Raw genomic sequence first — 17193 nt, 5'->3', positions numbered from 1 at the left:
CCAAAGCAACTTTGTACTACTATGCATTAGCAGTACAAAGCATTATATTGACACAAAATACATATTTAACAGATACTAAAACAAATCACTGAAGCCTCACACCCCCTCCTGCGGGCTCTTAAGTCACGTGACATCATGTAGAGCCAAAATGGCCGCCGCTGTATTTTGACGTATAATAGCTAGCTACTTTTCTTTTTGTTTCATTCTCGGTGGAAAACTAGCACACGGTAGACTTTTTTGGAGGAGACGCGTCTTTCCACCTTTCAAATACTGGTGTCCTAATTTTTATCTTGAAGTCAATCAAGAGTGACACATATTTTTTGAACGAGTTAGACTATGCATATTTTGTGCTAATACAGGCTAGCTAGCTGGCTCTGGCTGGCGCACGTTAAAGCAGTTTGAAGTGAAATAGCTAGCTAAGCTAACCTAGCTGCGATGGAGGAGCTGAGCGCAGATGAGGTAAGGTGTCAGAACAAAAAACACCCAGAATTAGCATAGCGTTAGCTCTATTTTACTAATGTTAAAGTTCAGATTCGTGTTTATAACTTAATTATTTTCCTTCGGGCTTCGGGTCTATTTGCGAAGCTACTAGCTAGCTGCTACTGACTGCTAAAGCTAGTTCAGATGCCAACAAATTAAAAGAATAAAACCGCCACATAGTTCAGCAGCGGCTTATCCAAGTGCGTGTAAGACAACGGGATTCAAAAGATGTTTGTTTTGCAAGACAGTTGAATGAACTGGACGTTTGCTGTAGATATTTGTGTCACCGTGTCTTAATTTAATTTAGCTGGAGCTCAGTGCTATCTAGCTAACGTAGGAAGAGCGGCTGTGCTGTATGGTGGTCCATGGATACTATTGTTTTAATATAAAATAATGAAACAGTTATGAATTTATTTTCATCTGGGAGATCCTGTTTCGTATTATAATTTAACAGTTAACATTGTATTTTGCTTGCTGGGTCGATTTTGTATATCTTCTTGCAGGCAGACTAGCTGACAGATGCTAACTGCCAGGAATTAGCCTGAGACGACTCAGCATAAAAACACACCGGGTATTGCCATTGTGCAATCCTCTGTCGGCCGACCGTCCGAGCATTGAGCTGCTGCTGCCCTTTAACTACACAAAAAACTTCATACAATATTTCTCCATTGTCTCCTTGTACCCATATTTAGCTTTTCGAGCAGCTCGCAGAAGACTGGTTGATTTACTCCTGTTGTTATGCGTCTTAGCTGATTTGCTGTTATGCTTATACCGAGCCATATTTTTAATGTAGCTTACATTTTTGTCTCTTCTCGGAATCCTCTTTGTTAAATTCAAGATCAGCTTACTCCAGAAGTGATGAATGAAAAACAATGGATTTCAAAAATAATGTGTTTTAGTTATAATATAATCAAAATATACATATCGTTTTATTTTGCCAAAGCTAATTGTTCATTTGTTAACTTTAAAATGAAATACAAAAAATATATGGCAATTATTAACTTGTCAATTATGTGTGTCAACAATCAGGGTAATGCAAGTATGCAAATTACTACATAAATTACAGAACGTACTGCTTTGAAAGAGTATGTAAATCTGCCAGTATATTCATTCAAGATTCGCAGGAGGAGACTGGCCCGCCTGGCAGGAGGACAGACATCACAGCCAAGCACCCCTCTCAGCACACCCCTGACCTCCCCACAGAGAGAGACTCCACCTGGACCCCTCCCAGGCCCCTCAGGTGCTGCACCCCAGCCCCTGCCACCAGCTGCCTCTCAGTCTTTGGGGCTCAGTGTCCACAGTGGAACTCCTGCCACATCCCCTATGGGCACTTCTGGTAAGAACTGAATACAGTCTATATGTTTGAGGAAATACCCATTTGTTTGTAATAACTACTGCAGTATCAGACAGTACTTCAAAATAAACCTTGCGATGTAGGTTTGATGGGCAGGATCAGATCAGCTTTCTCCATTTGTCACCACTGAGTTATGTTAATATCTTTTGTGACCTATAGTGTAATCCTATGGTCCTACTCCATTTGTCAACACATTTTTGAGGCTTGGATGATATTTGAGTTTGAGTGCAAACTTTAAAGGACCTGTATTTATAACGTTGAAAGTTTAACAACAAGAACCAGTGGTAGTTCCTAAGTTACATCAACATAAACAGGAGCAGCTTGTTGTGACCACATAACCCTTATTTACTAAGGCAGTTCTATAGAGATGGATCAGAGCCAGTGCCTCATTTTGAGCCAGTTCTGTGGATTTCAACAGCCAAAGAACTGGCTCGGGGCCAGGGAAACTGGTGCTAACTTGGCCCACTAGAAGTTAGAACTGCATACATCAGGAGCTAGGGGTGGGATTATCGCCACCAACAAGAGCTGAATTTGAATTCAGTATTCGGCAGTGATTAAATGGTACATATGGTAGGTAAAATGGAGTATATTGCTACAACACTTTTGTTAGATTATTTTTTTCATTAACTGGTTTGCCGAAGTAGTTTATTTTGTTGCTTGTCTTTTGTTTTCCTGTTAGACCTGTAGCATTTGAAACAGAATTTTCCATGACCAGGACGTAGGTTACTACTGTCCTGGGGTGGTATACTTACTAATGTCAATGTTAACCTTGTTCACCTAGACGCTGTGTGCACTGCTTGGTCAGCCTGTGTGTCACACGGTTGCAGATATCATGCTGGACAAACAGCACTATAACTATTTTAACTAAACTGCTGCGCTGCTGTTTTAACTTAGAAGATTTGTACACAACAGAGCTTGTTTAACTGTGATGTATACAGTAACGGCTCTCTGGTCACTCTCTAACCTGTGGAAAAACAATTTGGTTCTTAGAAGGTTTGCAATTTGAACCAGCTCTCACTTCGCTGAAGCACCAGCTCTGAACAACTGCAAACTTTGTGTTAGTTGAAAAGGGGTTAGTGGGTCCATGTGTCAGCAATGTTTAGCCCCACACTACTCTCTAAAAAATACACTAGTGAGCCATGTAAAGAGGCAGTGATGACATTTATTGATATGCATATGTTTTGTGTCATTGTTATACAAGTCTACAATTAAGGCCCAGTAGTACTTTTCATAGTTTGATCAAATAGTACACAGTGTTTTTTTAAAATTAGCAGTTTGTAATGATATTATTGTTGTCTGTCAAGGAGACTCTAGCCTTTCAGCCACAGGAAAATACTGGGTGTTAATCAGCTTTCTGTGTGTATGTCTGCAGTAATCAGTGCATATGATGTTAATCTTAAAAACACCTATCTCAGCCTTTGCTAATCCACAGTGGTTAAAAATTGGATTAATCTGTAAACAACAGTGCTGACTTTAAATCTAAAATGATCTACTGTATTTAATATTGTATTAAGTAATCAATTTGGTTTTGTGCTTTAGGGGTGCTCAGTTGTGTTTTGTTTGCAGGTGTGGCATATGGTAGTCAGAGTAGTGAAGGTGTGAGCTCCCTCTCCAGCTCCCCTTCCAACAGCCTTGAGACTCAGTCCCAGAGTTTGTCTCGATCGCAGAGCATGGACATTGACACTGCCTCCTGTGAAAAGAGGTAAGAGTTTTTTGTTCTTTTTGAAGGAAAGATACATATTGCAACAATCACAGCATTACAAGTACTGTATTTCATAGCAAGACCACATGTGGACCACTGAACTTGGAATGTTAATATGGTCTGCTTAGCGATAAAGAGACTTTCCAAGCACTGTGCCTCTGTTTTATTCCAGCATGTCCCAGGTGGATGTGGACTCAGGGATAGAGAATATGGAGGTGGAAGACAGTGATCGCAGAGAGAAGAGGAACTTGAGTGATAAGGTAAATAACAGCAAAGAACATTCAAAAGAGGGTGTCCTGTGTTTATTTACTTGGCCTACTTGGTTTTGATCATACCTATCTTGAGAGAGAATCTGTAAGTGGATAAATATTAAAGAAGTCTGAGTGTTTAAAAGAAGGTAACTGGGGACTTTCCATTCTTGGTTTCATTTTCATTTATTTTGGTTGATTGATAATTACCTATATCTTGATAGACCAGAATGATCATGAGACAATGTGTCATCAGTTTAATGCGTTATCAGAGTAATGCTAGTTCTTGTCTTTTACTCTATGAATAGCTCTAAATTAAGGTCCTTCCTGTTGTTTTCTTCTGCGCCTCAGGAAACCTCTGCAAACTCTGATGTCTCAGAAGAACAGGCGCTGCAGCTCATTTGTAAGATCCTCCGCGTATCGTGGAAGGAGCAGGACAGAGATGTCATCTTTCTCCCTTCACTAGCTGCAGAGTTCCACCAGAACCCTAAAGATGGTATTTGAATAGGGTTTTTATCTCTGTCACAACTGAATGATCATGTACTCTGTCTAAAGGCAGCTTTGTATGAAAGATTGTTACATTTGTCACTTTTTCTTCTACAGTATATTCTGACTTCAAAGACCTGATTGGCCAGATCCTAATGGAAGTCTTAATGATGTCTACCCATTCGCGTGTTCACAACCCCTTTGTGAGCTTGACCGCCACGTCTCAGTCAATTGCATCAGCCAAATCTCCTGACCACCGTCTGGCGCTGGTGCAGCCCTCCAACCAAGGTGGCAGCCCCATGGGCCCAAGTGCAGGGTCCTTTGGAGCCAGCTCTCTGTCCAGGTATGTATGGCAACACAGTATTGCTACCTCTAAAAACTCCCAGAGACATATCAAGCCTGTGCATTGACTGTCTTCTACACTCCTTGAGTTCAGAATCAGAATAAGCTTTATTTGCTAAGTGTGTTGGACAGAAAGAATTTGACTCTGGTGACTTGGTGAGATTTTTAGTCACTGAGAGTTTTCATTGATATTTAACTAGCATCATTCTGATTTTGCTTTGATAGTTTCTGTTTAAGACCTGCACCATGTGCTAGATAATATTTGCCAATCATTGTTTTAACAATGTTGTCCACAGTCTGTATGGGTGTGGTAGTCCTCAACTGATGGCTTTGGATGCAGCCAAGAGGACTTCATCTCTCTCCACCCCTACTACACCCTCTGAACCTTCTACACCCTCTACCCCACAATTTATTGTTCCCCCCAGCCCACCTGCTAATGCTGCTTCAAGACACTCTCTCAACCATTCATCTGCCCCAATGCCCATCTCCCAACGCTATCGGCCTTACTCAGTCACCTCTCCCTGGGGGGCTCCTTCCCCATCTAGCCCAGGTCCCAGAGGATTTAGCTTCCCTGGGTCCTCTCCTAGCCCTTCAGGGCTCTCTGTTCCTCCTAATACTACAGTTTCTTTGCCACCACCCAGCCCCCAGTTGCTCTCCTTGAGCTCACAAAGGGCTCACAACCAGCCCTCCTCCACACCCCCTTCTCCCAGATCAAATACACGACAGACTGCCTTTGGTACCAGGATCCCACCACCTAGGTATTTCATTTGTCATCGGCATGTCAGTGTGTGGTGAACATTCAAGCCAACGTACTAAAAACTCTTAACTTTTGTGGACCACAAGAAGTGGTGTTTCTCATCTAAATCTTGGCCTGAATTTTAGTTGTGTACATTGCCACTTCTGATTATTCTCTAAAGAGTAAAATTTAGGATCCTTGTCTAAAAGTCAATCAGCATCCTGTATTTCTATGTTTCAAATCTTGTGTTAAGAAAGCTAGACAGTATCAACATCAATTTATTAAAAAACAAAAACACCCAGCTAGAAATTCAGATCTAGGCAAACATCATTTAAAGATTTCCGACTACATACTGTATAGTTTCATTTAATTTTCAGGAAACAAAATTTAACTGAAAATGCTATTATATGTGGAGTTCAGACAGTTAACATGTTGCTAGTTTCTTTTTGCAGTATTAAGGCTGCTTATTGCTTATATGTTGCTAACCCTTTTTCAAAAACTAACATGTAGTTTAACAAACATTTATACTTGCTGTAACAATCTCACAAATGAAATGTGGCTTACAACTCTTTGCGTTGGCTGTTGTATGAGCGATGGTTGGTCCAGTTATTGGTTAAAAAAATGTATTAAAAGCTGCAGACAAAATGGCATAAATACATATTTAAAAAAAACAAAACAATAGTCTTTAGACAAGCATGCAACCCTCCAGCATCCTTTCCTCAATGCTCCCTTCCTTTTCTTGTTACTTTTCCACATTTGTCTTCATGTTTTTTCACATTCCTTCGTACTCGTGCTTGCACAAATTCTTCTTTTCTCCAACCTTTACCTTACTCCTCATGTCTTTTCCTTGTCATGTTAGCCCCTTGTCGTTCCTGTTCTTTGCCCTCTCTGACATGTCTCAGGACTGCAGTGATGAAGATTCTGAGGAGGAGGAGGATTTTGCACGGGTCCAATTTGGGTCCAGGTACACCGCTGCACGGTGTGTGTTAATGTGTGTGCGCGCACGCTTGCTCAGTGATTGGCCTACTGCATGTTTCAGTTGGCGAAGGAGACTTGCGGTTGACGATGCACAGGCACAGCAGGGTTGAGTGTTGAGACAATTAATACTTAGCCATCTCAAGTGCTTTAACTCTATTGTTCATCAGAGGTTTAGGCATAAGATCCAGTAAGTACAACTTCTGGTAGATCGTATGATGGTGAGTATTTAACACACTCAATCAGCAGATTAAAATGGTGAATGTGCTGTAAACAGCTGCAAGATAGTGACTTTTGAGTTATCCTTTATTTTAAAAGACATTTTACAGTTACATTTGACCACTAACAGTCGTTTAAACTCATGTTGGCACATTTGTGTTCAATTTCTCAAGCTGAATCCTAATATTGGCTTCAAAGACTTGCTGCAAACAGCCCTTGAGTATTTATCCAGACCCCCCCACCCACCCACCCTCCCGCCCAAGAGTCCAGTACTGAGATGCTGCAATGCTGTCACTAATGCCTTATAGTTTGTTTCTTTCAGGACCCTTGAGAGTGTCTTCTTAACCATGTTTGTTGTTGAAGGCACATCTGTCTTGGCTTGCTATGATGTTTTTGTTACTTAAGGAGCCCTCTCTCTGCCCTTGTTTCTGTGTTTACCTTCCTTTAGTCTTGGTGCATGTGGAGGGGGGATGTCCTGTGATTCAGCCAGCGACCGCTTCACCATTGAAGCATGTAAAGAAACAGAGATGCTGAACTACCTCATTGAGCGTTTTGACAGTGTTGGCATGGAGGAGAGAAAAGCTCCCAAGGTAACTGGCTACCTGTTACACAAGAACATGTGTAAACCAGGTTTCCTTCAAATAATTTACATTAAAAATTTCTTTCCTTTTTAGAAAAATCCTATTTAGAGATTCAGGTAAAGCTTTAGGATTTTGAAATTTTGTATCCCATCGATCCTTCTGATGGTAAACTAAAAAGTTTTTTTTTTTAGGTTATTCACCATTTCCAAATTTGTTACAAATATGATGATGACAGATAGAACTGTGTGTACTACAGAGACTAGCTGCAGACCAGTTGGTCTAAAAATGAGCTGAAATTTGGCACTCACTGCAACAGTCTAGATGAAGGTTCTGTGAAACTGGCAGCATGCATTTTTATTGCACCTCTAACCATTTTCTCTCTCCTCTCTTTTCTGTTTCTCGGTCAGATGTGTAGCCAACCAAATGTCAGCCACCTTCTCAGCAACATTCGCTCTCAGTGTATTTCCCATGTTGCCCTAGTCCTGCAAGGGACCTTGACCCTGCCTCGGTAAGCAAGCCAGCAGCACACTGTGGCAATCATTGGTGTATTTTCTTATCTGCCATTACGTTTTTATACTTTGTGTTACTTTTTCTTCCTGGATCTCCATAGCAACTGCTTTCACCTTGTCTCCAGACACCTTTATTTGTTCATTTTCACCACAGTGCTTCTGTCTGTTTTTTACATGTAGGAGTCCTTTCCATCAGTCTCTGCTGGTACCTTATATGCTGTGTCGGAACCTTCCTTACGGGTTTATTCAGGAGTTGGTACGAATTACCCACCAGGAGGAAGAAGTGTTCAGACAGGTGGGAAGCATATTCATCAGTTTTTGGCCTTTTGTAAGATAAGATAAAACCTATCACAGCATACAGTGGACCTAAAAGACACACACCCTTTTGCTAACTTTGAGTGAGTAAACTGCTTTGTGTTGATGTTTATTATTTATTAAACAAAAACAAAATCTTTTTAGAGATGACTGTGATTACTGTGACACTGATTGTATTGTGATTTGAATGTAATAAGAGTGTTCAACCTTGGTTAGATCTGCTTTAAAATACGTTTACAGCCATGAAGAAATTGTTGTAATTTAGGCAAAAATCCCCAGCCTGATTTTTTTTTTTTTTGCTATCATGACTGTTTACTGTTGTGTGTTTAATTTTCAGATCTTCATTCCCATCCTCCATGGACTGGCTCTTGCTGTAAAAGAATGTTCTTTTGACAGTGACAACTTTAAATTCCCTCTAATGGTGAGGAGATGATGTTTTGGCACAATATGTGTGTAGAAAGTCAGAAGTATGCAGAACAATGAGGAAAGCTGTAGTTGTTACTCAACCTACATCCTAACATAAACCATCATCTGATTTGGGACATATGTGATTTTGGTGCATTTTAAAGTAATGCATTGTCTAGAACATTATTGTTATTTGAAATCTTTATAAAATATATAGTGCAATGCTTGCAAGAGAATCCAGTTGGTTGTAAGTTGTAATATAATGTTGGCTATATAATATGCCACATGAAGTGCTTTAACTGTAATCAAAACATAAATTTCAAACCAACGTCCATTTGCACCATTTGTATGTTTTTGTTTTTACAGGCATTAGCTGAGCTTTGTGAAATCAAGTTCGGAAAAACTCACCCAGTTTGCAATTTGGTGAGTTTACAGCTGGATGGCCAGAGCGACATTGTTGCACTTCACTATGCATCATCAGGTCCTCGTGGCTCAAATCCATTCATGCAATGTGTTTTAATTCAGTCACCAACAGTGCCATTTGTCAAGTATTTCCATGAGATGTGTAATTTTATCTGCATGTCCTGCAGCTGTCTATATTGTTTATACCTTCCTCAAACCAGCATGGCCAGCTGACATCATTGCATTTGTTTGTTGTATTAATGACACTGGAACTGAATTCCCCAGTGCATGGAAAACAACTCGTCTTTATTTAGCAGTGTAACAGTTTTTCAAATCAATGTTTTTGAGTTAATTCAACTGTGTTCTAACTCTGTTGTTAATGTAACAAAACTATCACTACATATTTATTTCAAGTTACATTTATATATATGTGTTCTTAACCTTTTGGCATTGGGATTGTTAATAGCACCACTAGAAAATGGTATTAAATGTTTGTGAAATAATAACACGGACACCCTGTGGACCCGCATGTAATTTTTGCCTGCATTATGGCTTTCTGTGCAGGTAACATCACTGCCTCTGTGGTGTCCCAAACCTCTGAGCCCTGGTTGTGGCAGGGAGATCCAGAGACTGTCCTACCTGGGTGCTTTTCTGAGCCTCTCTGTATTTGCCGAGGATGATGTAAGTTGTTTATTCCAGTAAATGACAAATATTTCTGCAAGTTGGCTATATTCTGGTGATATTAAATGTATAGTTCTGTCACAAACTTAAGAGTGTTTGAAAATGGAGCATTCATTTCCTGTAATTACACTTCAAAATCAAAAGTTGCGAAATTGCAAGTTCTTTGATGTGCAGATAATTTAGTGTGTCAATGTTGATCTTCTCCTGTAGACCAAGGTAGGAGACAAGTATTTCTCTGGTCCAGCCATCACCATGGAGAATACACGAGTCGTCAGCCAGTCATTACAGCACTATCTAGAATCAGCAAGAGTGAGTCTCCACTTTTTTGTTTTTTGTTTTGTTTTGTTTTATTTTTTTTTAAATATTTTTAGCAGTTGTATCCTAAGGATCAATAAAGAATAATGCTGTGTCATCTTTTTCAGGGTGACCTGTTCAAAGTTGTCCATAATATTCTCCTAAATGGAGAGACACGTGAGTTAGCTCTAAATTACATGGCAGCTTTAGTCAACTACAATGTGAAGAAAGCCCAGATGCAGGTGAGTTGCAGAAGTCTTTCATTAAAACAAAGAAATTGTTTATTTTCATCAAACTTGCAAATAAAGAAAAACAGAAGTGTAGAAGTCTTTTTAAACAATGGTTTTATTAATTCTTAAAAATGTAAGCTCTGTTGTAATTGGTGTTATTTTATGTCATGTGATCCCTTAATTGTAGTTAATAATTTTCCTCTGTCTATACAGTTTGTGCTGTGCTTATGCATGTTTGTCTTATGAAGACTGTATTGGTTGTAATATGCAATACACAGTCAGTCTTTGTTTGCACAGAACTGAACAAATATAAATGTTTAGTGAATGTGTTCATGCAGTTTTAGTATTTCTCATTTGAAATTATGTCATCGAAAAATCTAGTTAATTTTTGATTTGTTCTTGTTAAGGTTGTATAGATTGCTTTTGAACATTAACTTCTTCTTTCTCCCAGACTGATGACAAGCTGGTGTCGACAGATGGTTTCATGCTCAACTTCTTATGGGTGCTGCAACAGCTCAGCATGAAGATCAAGCTGGAGACAGTGGACCCTTATTACATTTTCCATCCACGCTGTCGACTTACTGTCAGCCTGGAAGAGACTCGTCTAAAGGCCACTATGGAGGAGCTCAAGAATTGGCTCGCTGAACTTCGTAAGTTAACATAAATAAAAATACATGGATATGTGATTAGGTAGATTAGTTAACATAATGCTTAGTTTGAAAATATTGTGTTCTTGTGCGAGTGTGAAGTGAGTAATTGGCATTGTATTTACTTGACTAAATGTGTCTACATGGCTCATAAACTGCTGTCATTTTGAGAAATCAGTTAATTGCACATAGAGGGAACCATTTTGCATATTTATCACTTGTCAATGATTCATCAACATAACAGTTTTGTTTTTTTGTTTTTTTTTTTGTTTTGTTTTTTTGGACACCAATAATCTGAGATCTTAGTGCCACTGTCTGTGTGTTCCTTCTGACTGCTTTATTTGGACTTGTCCTGCAGCTGCACATTCTACACTGTATAAAATGTATACATAAAGGTTGAGATAAAAGAAATCCATGGACAGTGATGGTAGTTTAAAAATCAGCTATACTGTCTATTCAATTGACAGATGACACTGAAAGATTGGTTCTGAGTGATGGTGTTGAAATAATTTTATTTGTTCACACGTACAGATGAAGACCCATCTAAGTTCTCTGAACCCAAGTTCCCCACTGAGTGTTTCTTTCTCACGCTGCACACTCACCATTTGTCGATCCTGCCTGGTTGCAGACGCTACATCCGCAGATTGCGGGCCATCCGTGAACTAAACAGGTACACATGCATGCTCACATCTCACAAATATTAAAATCGTATTTGATTTGATATATTAAAATTGCTGTGTTTACCCTGCTAGGACTGTGGAGGAGCTGAAAAACAGTGAAAGCCAATGGAAAGATTCTCCCCTGGCTAGTCGACACAGAGAGATGCTCAAACGATGCAAAACGCAGCTCAAGGTCAGTTTAACAGGCCTGTAGATGCCCCACTGTCTTGTCTGCATTTATTCATTAAACACTGATTTAAATGTCCAAATACCGAAATATGCATGATTTTGGAATGGAGCCTATTGACAGAAATGTGATCATATTACTGTGACATTTTGTCCTCTCAGAAACTTGTGCGAGCCAAAGCCTGTGCGGATGTGGGCCTTCTGGATGAGAACTTGCTCCGCAGATGTCTGCAGTTCTACAGCACACTTATTCAGCTCATTCTGCGCATGGTTGACCCTGCCTACCCCAAGTGAGTGACCCTGTCAGTGACGGACCATGCTAGTCTTTGTTTTGATATTAATGTAAAATGAGCAGATGTGGCAACACACAAAGGGTTTTGTTTTAATCTCTTTTTGTCAAACTCTATTACTTCAGAGTAAGTTATACATCAGGATGTGTCATGTTTTTTTTCCTCTTTGCCTTGCACAGCATTACCCTGCCACTGAACCCAGAGATTCCCAAAAGCTTTGCTGCTCTTCCAGAGTTTTACATTGAAGATGTGGCTGAGTTTCTGCTTTTTGTTGTGCAGTAAGTTTATAGTTTAGTCTTGTGCACTGCTCACATTGGTCAACCTGGTGTTAACAATGAATATCAAGTGGCTAGGAGCAATTAGCAATACATACTGTAATGTCTGTTTGGAAAAAGGTACACTATAATATGAGATAAATATGGATATTACACGGTAAACAGCATGGAATAAAAATAAATAATAAAATTGTCAAAACGCAGTATGTGATAAGTTGTTATGCTATAAATCACTGTTGGCTTCCTGTGAGCGGCTAATGCACTACTTGTTTCAGCCCTTCCTCCACCTCATTTCCCTTTTTTCTTCCAGGTATTCTCCCCAGGTTTTATATGAGCCATGTGTCCAGGACATTGTCACCTTCTTGGTGGTATTCATCTGTAGCCAGAACTACATCAGGAACCCCTACCTTATCGCCAAGTTGGTGGAGGTGCTGTTTGTCACAAACCCTGCTGTCCAGCCTCGTACTCAGCGATTCTCTGAAATGATGGAGAACCATCCATTGTCTGTAAAGCAGCTGGTCCCCGCACTCATGAAATTCTACACTGGTAAATACCACGTACCATGTGTACAGTATGGTATGCATACACAAACCATAGTCCTAAACTATGGTATATAGTCTGGGTTTTAACCTGCAAAAAATGAATAAAGGAGTTTCGAGTCTTAATGTGGTTGACCCAAGTATTGGTTTTGAGCCTTCCCTTTTTCACTAAAAATCTGTCTTCCCTGGTCAGATGTTGAGCATACGGGCGCCACCAGTGAGTTCTACGATAAGTTCACTATAAGGTACCACATCAGCACAATCTTTAAGAGCCTCTGGCAGAACATCGCCCACCATGGCACCTTCATGGAGGAGTTCAAGTGAGTTTGCTTTGGACCAACTCTAAAAGAAAAATGACACTATTCATTTTTAAGTAAGTGTGTGTCACATTATGACCTCACCTGTTCCTCTTCCTTCTTGTGTGCTTACATCCTTCTAGCTCTGGGAAGCAGTTTGTGCGATACATAAACATGCTGATCAATGACACCACGTTCTTGTTAGATGAGAGCCTTGAGTCCCTGAAGCGTATTCATGAAGTTCAAGAAGAGATGAAGAATAAGGAGCAGTGGGATCAGCTGCCTAGGGTCTGTGCATTCTTAGATTTTTTTTCATAATGCATGTACATGCCTATTGTGTGAGTTGAGACCTATGATCACCTAATTCATTGATTGAACAACATTGCTGCAGAATTGCATAGTATTGTTTGTTTTCCTGCAAATTTTCAGGAGCAGCAGCAGAGCCGCCAGTCCCAGCTGACTCAGGATGAGCGGGTATCTCGCTCCTATCTGGCCCTGGCCACAGAGACAGTTGAAATGTTTCACATCCTTACCAAACAGGTCCAGAAGCCTTTCCTCAGGCCTGTGAGTATCACTGCCCACACAGGACATTTTTTTTTTTTTTAATTTCCACATTTGTATTTGATGTATTTTAGGCTATGGGGGAAAATGCATCCTCAGTTGTGCATTAACAATTAATAAAAGGGCAACATTACCTGAATGGTTTGAAGTGAGCCAGACAAGGTATTCTAAACAGTGCCACCTTCTTCACACAGGAGCTGGGGCCTCGTTTAGCTGCCATGCTGAACTTTAACCTTCAGCAACTCTGTGGGCCCAAGTGTCGGGACCTGAAGGTGGAGAACCCTGAGAAGTATGGCTTTGAACCCAAGAAGCTCTTAGACCAGCTGACTGACATCTACTTGCAGCTTGACTGTGCCCGCTTTGCTAAAGCTATTGCAGATGACCAGGTTGGCACTGTTGGAGATAAAGTTTGTAGTTTATCACAAACACAGTACTGTTACTCAAAGATTATGCTGCGTCCCGTTCATGTAGCGTGCTTGTTCATACTAATGGTAAAGCAAAATTGGGAATATATGAAGATGAAATATCCTGAACAAAGGCTGCAGACAACAGTGGTAGGTCTTCAGTCATACTGCCATTGCCATGCATTACCATGCCTCAAGGTTGTACTTAGTGAATGTAATCAAGTGTTTCACCTAACACATCAGTCACTAGATAATGGCACCTCTAACTGACTAAACATACTATTACTTTTCAGTACTAAAAATACATTTTTCGATTCTGTGCCGATCTTAAGCACCACACATCTACATGGTTGAAAATTTTGTTTTAACTTGGAAAAGGGGAAGTAACATCTCAATACTTATTGGAGGCAGTTGACTGATTTGTTTTTGGAGAGTCCTTTTAATAATTCTGTTCGAGTGGTACTCGAATTTGCCACTATAGTCTGTACCGAAGAAATTCTACATATGAAGAACACAGTTGCTGCTTATTGCAGACATTGTTACAGCTGATAAAGAAGTATGCAGACAGAATTGTATTTTAATTCAAACATGATGAGACCACCGCACAGTTAAAATAGTAAAAATACACATTGCTCCAAAGATGCTCTTCTCTTATTGCTCCCTAATGAAAGTTCCGTTACTTGTTTCTGTGCAGCGGTCGTACAGCCGTGAGCTCTTTGAAGAGGTGATTTCAAAGATGAGGAAGGCTGGTATTAAGTCCTCCATTGCCATTGAGAAATTCAAGCTGCTATCAGAGAAGGTGGAGGAAATAGTCGCCAAAAACTCCCAGTCTGAAATGGACTACAGTGACGCACCTGATGAATTCAAAGGTGTGTGTTTAAGCAGCATTACTTCAACTTCAGAATTTGTTTCTCTTCTCAATTCCTACTTTGCTGTGTTTTAAGGGTCTGTCTGTCATATTTACCTCCTTGTAGCACCATTGTTTGGAACATCAACTTTTGTTTTTCAAACAAAATTTTAAATATAAAAATATACATTTTTCTGTTTCCTCACAGTGAATGTTTGGCCTCAAGTTGAAAATGTGACTTGCTTAGAAATGTGGTGTGACCTCAGGGCAGTCAGTGCAGACAGACAGAATCTTCAGCAGCCTCTGTTGTTGAATTCCAGACATTTGCAGGGGATTTTGCAGCTCATAGAGGTCATATAGACAGCTTACAGTGAGGCTATCCTATAACCACAGACTTAATATAATCTAGTAGGGGAATGTGGCCCACATACCTCCTTTGATTCCCAGATATACCAGCCAACCCACCATAGCTGATGGGAGTGTGCCATAGAGGAGGCTGGAGTATCAGCTTTCTGTGTGGTTAAAATCTCCTATGACAGGTTTTATTTTTGTAAGGCACAAGTCCTACTATAACAACCTCATGACATTTCAAATAGGCCACACTTTATCAAGTGTTTTTATTGAGCTTTTTTTTTTTTTACAGGTGTTTTGATAGGCACACCAATATTGCTGCCATAATAATAATGTTTGAGCTTTTATCTTTCTAATACAGAATTATATTTAGTTTATTTTGCAGTAATTTTAATTTGCTTGTTTTATTTATAGCCTTTAAATTAAGGAATTATCTTTTATCATTTGCCTGTTCAGTTGTATGCACAACATTAGAAAACTATTTGAAGATTATATGGGGCTCAATCCTTTGTAAATCATACACATGAATGTGTTTTAACAGACCCTCTAATGGACACACTGATGACTGACCCTGTGATGCTGCCTTCGGGGAACATTATGGACAGGTCAATCATCCTGCGCCATCTGCTCAACTCCCCCACTGATCCCTTCAACAGGCAGCCCCTAACAGAAAGCATGCTGGAGTCAGGTAATTCCACCATGATATTGTTTCACCAGTAACTACACCTAAAGCTGTTCTGTCCAAAGTGCTCAATAGAAAGACCGTAAGTTTATGACTATTATCAGAAAATGTATTATCTAGAGTTTTTTTTTGGTTTTTTTTCCCTCCCAAGGTGAGTGGTTTTGGGACACTGAAATGTCAATGGTTACTGTGAATATCACTTTTGTAGCTGCTCCTCATAGTTTATTTTTAATTCTACAGTCCCTGAACTGAAAGAGAGGATCCACGCCTGGATGAGGGAGAAACAGGGTGGACGGCCTGTCTAAGGACCATGTGTCACCAATGTCTGGCCTGCTACCCATCTTTAAGGGATCTGTCCAAATCACCTGGATTTAAGTTTCACTATTACCAATGACAAAAAAACATTTGAATGGAAGAAAAAGGAGAACTGATTTGATTTTTATTCACATTTACCCTTTTTGTCTCAAACCATTATCATGGTTCTAAAAACGAAACATAATAAAGTTAAGACTTTTATGTTTTTTCTCATGAGTTTGTGTATATATATAAATATATCAAAATATATACATATATTTAACAGGAGTTGATGCAAGAATAAGTTTCCATCACCGACAGGTTTACCAGCGAGGTGCGTAGTCACTTCATTTATTAAATTTTCTTTTAAGGTTCACATTTTGTTTTGTAATACTGTATTATTTTAGAGAGCAGGGCATACATTTTGGAGAGTATGGGTAGGCTCATAACATTACAAGCTCCGGGGTTTCATTATCAGGACTGTGACAATGGTGAACTTGAGTCCACATAATGTATGCTGGTGTCCCAGAGCTAACACATGCACAGTTTGTGCTTGTAGACAAAATTCAGAAGTGGGAATATCCATTAAGGATCTATCTTAACATAAATTAATCCTGAATGTGAGCTTCCTTTTGAGTATAGTAGGTTAATAACCAGTGGTTTATCAAAATACATTTTCAGCTCATTTTTAGTCATGTTTTCCCTGCTGACTTTGATAGACTGAGTTTACTTCTTGTGTGTGCATGGCCTCAATTCCGAGAACCTCCTAAGCGCCTCATGGAGAAATAACCCTCTTTGGGAAAAGTGGAAGGAACATGAGAGAATGTAGCATGAGCACCAGAAACACCATAGGAGCACACCATTAAACGTCTGTTTTTCAGAACCACTGACATTTCACCACAAGATGGTCTCTTTCAAATGGCACTGTACCTAACTTGACCTTGCTGACCTTAACTGTACAGGAAACTATTTCCTTTAACCACATACTTGTTTTGGAAGCTAGGATTTTGAACTGAAATAAATGATGATGCACATTATTTCACACCTCGTCACTGTTTTTTCCTCTAATTAATACCTTAGTAGGTTTGTTTCAACCAGTGTCTCTATTCACGTTTTTATCTTGCTTAGCTTCTGACTTATTAAATGAGAGACTGTTCCACTACACAGCAAAATGTTAGATTAAAGTCAAACATTGCTTTGTTA

General features: G+C 39.6%; 1 protein-coding gene across 3 annotated transcripts; it reads left to right on the top strand.

The window, feature by feature from the left end:
- Nucleotides 1-142: 142 nt before the first annotated feature.
- Nucleotides 143-17027, top strand: ube4b (ubiquitination factor E4B, UFD2 homolog (S. cerevisiae)). Of its 3 annotated transcripts, XM_026332236.1 has the most exons (29): nt 143-459; nt 1597-1816; nt 3401-3536; nt 3709-3796; nt 4136-4280; nt 4388-4613; nt 4909-5370; nt 6208-6312; nt 6991-7132; nt 7531-7631; nt 7813-7927; nt 8285-8368; nt 8719-8775; nt 9319-9435; nt 9646-9744; nt 9858-9971; nt 10411-10609; nt 11138-11276; nt 11359-11458; nt 11614-11741; nt 11921-12019; nt 12327-12562; nt 12749-12875; nt 12995-13139; nt 13281-13415; nt 13607-13798; nt 14511-14685; nt 15556-15702; nt 15937-17027. In XM_026332236.1, the coding sequence occupies exons 1-29, from the start codon at nt 436-438 to the stop codon at nt 15999-16001; spliced, it is 4122 nt and encodes a 1373-aa protein (XP_026188021.1). In that variant the 5' UTR covers nt 143-435; the 3' UTR covers nt 16002-17027. The 3 variants fall into 3 exon arrangements, with proteins under 3 accessions (XP_026188021.1, XP_026188022.1, XP_026188023.1); XM_026332237.1 differs by lacking the exon at nt 6208-6312; XM_026332238.1 differs by lacking the exons at nt 4909-5370; nt 6208-6312.
- The last annotated feature ends 166 nt before the right edge of the window (nt 17028-17193 follow it).

The sequence above is a fragment of the Mastacembelus armatus genome, chromosome 7 (genome assembly GCF_900324485.2).
Source record: "Mastacembelus armatus chromosome 7, fMasArm1.2, whole genome shotgun sequence".
Classification (NCBI taxonomy): Eukaryota; Metazoa; Chordata; class Actinopteri; order Synbranchiformes; family Mastacembelidae; genus Mastacembelus; species Mastacembelus armatus.
This window is presented reverse-complemented; position numbering and strand designations above follow the sequence as displayed.

Bases quoted from the DNA above. Each gene is read 5' to 3' on its own strand.
- ube4b (XM_026332236.1), top strand. From the start codon at position 436: ATGGAGGAGCTGAGCGCAGATGAG. The intron at 5,371-6,207 runs GTATTTCATTTG...TTGTCATGTTAG, and splicing joins ACCAGGATCCCACCACCTAG to CCCCTTGTCGTTCCTGTTCT. The intron at 12,563-12,748 runs GTAAATACCACG...TTCCCTGGTCAG, and splicing joins ACTCATGAAATTCTACACTG to ATGTTGAGCATACGGGCGCC.